This window comes from Suricata suricatta, chromosome 9 (genome assembly GCF_006229205.1).
Source record: "Suricata suricatta isolate VVHF042 chromosome 9, meerkat_22Aug2017_6uvM2_HiC, whole genome shotgun sequence".
In the NCBI taxonomy this organism is placed as follows: Eukaryota; Metazoa; Chordata; class Mammalia; order Carnivora; family Herpestidae; genus Suricata; species Suricata suricatta.
This window is the reverse complement of record NC_043708.1, coordinates 73,314,417-73,318,852: the sequence shown is the minus strand read 5'-3', so window position 1 is coordinate 73,318,852 and position 4,436 is coordinate 73,314,417. Positions and strand designations below refer to the sequence as shown.

The following is a 4,436-nucleotide window of genomic DNA, read 5'->3' as shown; positions in this document are numbered from 1 at the left end:
CTAATAATTCTCTATTGCTCATAGGATACAAGGCAAAGTTCAGTTTATGGATACATGCTTTCATCCTTTCTGGTCTAGTACTCCAGCCTGATCTCAATTGTTTATCTTCTTGCCCTGCTAACCTTCCTGTTTCATGATCTTTGCACTTGGCATTTCCATAGCCTGGGATCCACTTTTCAGTAGTAATTCCTTGTTAAGCAGAAACTGATCAATCACCCCTTGGATGAGCCACATTGTTCTTATGGTCCTTTGTAGTTAAAGGAAAAGAGGGTTCTATCTGTCTTTAAAACTATTTAATGCCTAGATCTGCCATTAGCCTATAAAGCTCCTAAAGTCAGGGTCAATGTTTTACTTCAAAACTATACATATGGCATATCTCAATAGGGATATTAGTTATACTATGTATGTATATTAGCTGACTGGATAAATTAACACATGATATTTTAAAAATACCTGTTGGCTGTTACTGAAGATTTCTTCTCAAAACCAGATTTAATGGAAGTTTACATCTGTGTTTTAAAATCATAATTTTTGTTAAATTCCTTATTTATTGTTTTGTTTTTGCTCTTTTAGACATCACCAGGTAAAGCCAATGTATGAAGCAAATTACTCCGAAGTATCTGAATTTATATTGCTGGGACTTTCCTCCTATAGACCATTGCAGCATTTTCTCCTTGTTTTCTCTACAGTGTTTTATGTAACAATTGTTCTGGGAAATGTCCTTGTTATGTTTACAGTGACTTTTGACCCATGCTTACATTCCCCCATGTACTTCCTTTTAGCTAATCTCATTCATTGATTTGTGCCTTTCTACCTTAACAGTTCCTAAGATGATTCATAGCCTATGCTCTGGGCACAAAACCATATCCTTCCACGGCTGTGTCATCCAGATATTTGCCCTTCATATCCTGGGTGGATCTGAGATGGTCTTGCTCATCGCCATGGCTTTAGACAGATATGTGGCCATATGCAAGCCCCTCCACTACCTGACTATCATGAGCCCCCAGATGTGCATTTTGCTTCTGTGTGGTGCTTGGGTTATTGGCCTCATTCATGCAGTGGTCCAGTTAGCTTTTGTTGTCCATTTGCCTTTTTGTGGTCCTAATGAGATAGATAGCTTCTATTGTGACCTTCCTTGGTTTATTAAACTTTCCTGCATGGACACCTACAGAATGGAATTCATGGTTATTGCCAACAGTGGGTTCATTTCCATGGCCACCTTCTTCTTCCTGCTTATCTCCTATATCTTCATCCTGGTCTCTGTATGGAAGCGTTCCTCAGGTGGTTTGTCTAAAGCCTTTTCTACTCTGTCAGCTCACATCACTGTGGTGGTTTTGTTCTTCGGACCGTGCATTTTTATTTATATGTGGCCATTTCCCACAGTGCCAGTGGATAAGTTTCTTGCCATTTTGGACTCTCTGATTACACCCATTCTGAATCCTATTATCTACACACTGAGGAACAAGGACATGAAGACGGCAATGAAGAGACTGAGTAGTCAACTCCTGAGTTTGAGAATGATCTCCTAAATAATTCATTGGAAACAAATGGTGACTTTTGCAAACAATACTGTATGGATAAGTATTGATATACTATCTTAAGACAATTTATTTTTCAGTAGAACAAAAATCTTGGATAGTTTATTCCATGTTAATTGTCAGTAGTGTGATTATATATATTTATTTATCTCAGACTATTTTGCCTATTTTAAAATTTAAAAAAACTGAAAGTACACATTGTGTGTGGCTCATGAATTTGAAGTCACAGTGCTGTATTTGCAGAGCAATGGTGTAAACAAAGCACTCTGTGTTACTGGGTTGAAATATGTTGTCATGTGGAGAGAATGATCTATGCTTACAACATTTTTTGTTGAGCAAAGCAGGCTTGCTTTTAAGTTGGTTCAAGTTTGCTGCTACTTTTTTCTTTTCTTTATTACTTATGTTTACAGATATACTTCCCCTACATGAATATAATTCTTGTTATAGATTATATATTGTCTCATATTCACATATGCAGAAAACAATAAAGTGGATAAAAAAAAAACCAAACAGCTATTAGTGTTTGCAATCATATTAAGACCTGATTTCTAAGAGGTCAAAGTTATAACTTATTTCTCTCATCTCTGCTTTTAATTATTCCCTTTAAGTGTGTACTGGTGTTAGAAAGATCTGAATTAAGAAATAATGTACATTAAAGAGAGTAGAACTAGAATTAGGTTTAGAAAATGTTAAAGAGAAGGAGCTCCTATGTAGTATTGCCCAACCATGGATACTAAGCAGTACTGAATACCACTCCATGCTCAAACATTAAGCCTGTGCTTTTTAGACTTGCAGGCCTGACAATTACCACTCCATGGAACAAAATGATGCCTTTTGAAAAACTTTACTTGTTGAAATATTATTTTTTTTGTTTTTCTTTTAATGTTTATTTAGAGGGGAGGGCAAAGAGGGAGAGAGACACAGAATCCCAAGCAGGCTCTGCACTGTTAGCACATAGCCCCATGAGGAGCCCGATCCCACAAATCATGAGATCATGACCCCATTGGAAATCAAGAGTGGGATGCTTAACTGACTGAGCTACCCAGGTGTCCCCGAAATTTTATTCTGATATTGCGATGGTATTTGCTTCATTATGTATTTCATATTATATTTCTCATTTGTAATCTAGAATTGAACCTAATGAAATATCTTCCATAATGTCTCCTCCTTTTATGTTTGAAAATATAAATTATGATATTATATATTCTACCTTAAAGATAAACATTCCTTCTGAGGCTACACATCTTAAGTTTTTTAAGCAAAATTCCCCATTTATAAATTTTCATGAGTGGTATGTATGTATGTATGTATGTATGTATTTATGAGGCAACCTGAAACGTCAACTTAATTTTCTGTTAAAATTTCTTTTGGAACCTGGACATAAGCTGATACTTATTCTAGCCACAAAGCAGAGAAAACTATATGATAATATTCCGTCATAAATGCAGTGTATGTCATTAAATCTGTAAATTCAAAATCTTTTACTGACTATGAATAATAATTTGGAAATAAAAAATAAGAGCCAACTTACACTCAGAACAACTTGAACAAGACAAAATCATTTCAGAAATGGGAAATAAACTATGAGGTACTCAAAGAGACCAGAATAGCCAAAATTACAGTAAGGGTACAGGAAACAGAGATGAAAAGAACCAAGAAAATGAAGCCTAATTAAAGATAAAAGTAAAAAATTTTCAAAGAAAGTTGTATAGAAGCAGGCAAATCATATTCAATATTTGTCTAATTTGAAAATTAGAAAACATAATAGAATTAAAATTTCAAACTTTTATTAATGTGCCAGAAATAAAAGACCAGAATCTATATAATGAAATACCTTGTAGTCAACTTGGGAAATTTGATCACAGATGGTCAATTAGAAGACATGTCATAATAAAGTTATTGCATATTTAAAATATTATCTTCTGAGCCTCCTATCCAAGTAACTGAAGTAGCCTAAATAGGACAGAAAATCAGGTTGACGTCTGACTTTTTGATGTTAATATTCAAAGAGCTCAACAATCGAGCTACATTTTCAAAAGATTCAAGGCCATAAAATGTAATGTAAAAATTAATGTTTAGTCTATACTTTTAAAAAAAATTTTTAGCATTTATTTATTTTTGAGAGAGAGAGAGAGACAGACACAGCATGAGCAGAGATGGGAGGGGCAGAGAGAGAGGGAGACCCAGAATCAGAAGCAGCTCCAGGCTACCAGCTGGAGGGACGCAGGGCTGGAACTCAGGAACCGTGAGATCATGACCTGAGCCAAAGTCAGACGCTTAACCGACTGAGCCACCCAGGTGCCCCACCCAAATCTATCAGGAGTAAAGAAAAATGATGTTAAGTATGCAAGATTTTGTACAATGTTGGATGTATAGCAAAACTACAAAATAGGACAGATTTATTGACATTCATTGAAAAACAGTGTTCAATCTAGGATAATCAAGTGGGAAATACAACAACTGAAAATAAAAATGATCAGAAATATAATCACACTAAGCTAGATATTTTGGGTCTATTGATATATATCAGATTTTTTAACCTAATAGCATATACACTTTTCAAGTGTACATATAACATGTAACTGGACACACCAGTGACTGGTTATTTAATGTCTAGCTCCTTTACTAAGAACTTTACTTCCTGAAGGCAGATGAGAGTTTGATGCCAGAACTTGACAGAATGTCTGGTGTTTATTGGGTATTTTCAGTAGGTGGTCAGTGAAAGCTGATGAGTGAATGAATTCTTAGAAGCAGCTTGTGCCTGTAAGGAAGATTGTTTCCAATTGCCCTCAGTTGGAAACCAATTGAGATCTTCTGTCAACATTTCTAACATACTTAATTTCAGTTTTTTCTTTTATATAATCGTCTGTAAATAGAGGAAATTAATTTGTGGTGAGT

At 35.1% G+C, this 4,436-nt stretch overlaps 1 protein-coding gene across 1 annotated transcript in view; it reads left to right on the top strand.

Moving 5' to 3' along the window:
* The window catches only part of LOC115300966 (olfactory receptor 4F6-like), a 39,046-nt gene extending 37,517 nt beyond the window's left edge, over positions 1-1,529 (top strand). The window contains exon 2 of the mRNA XM_029950581.1: positions 924-1,529. Within this exon, the coding sequence (XP_029806441.1) occupies positions 924-1,529 (606 nt within the window). The remainder of the gene's footprint in view (positions 1-923) is intronic.
* The last annotated feature ends 2,907 nt before the right edge of the window (positions 1,530-4,436 follow it).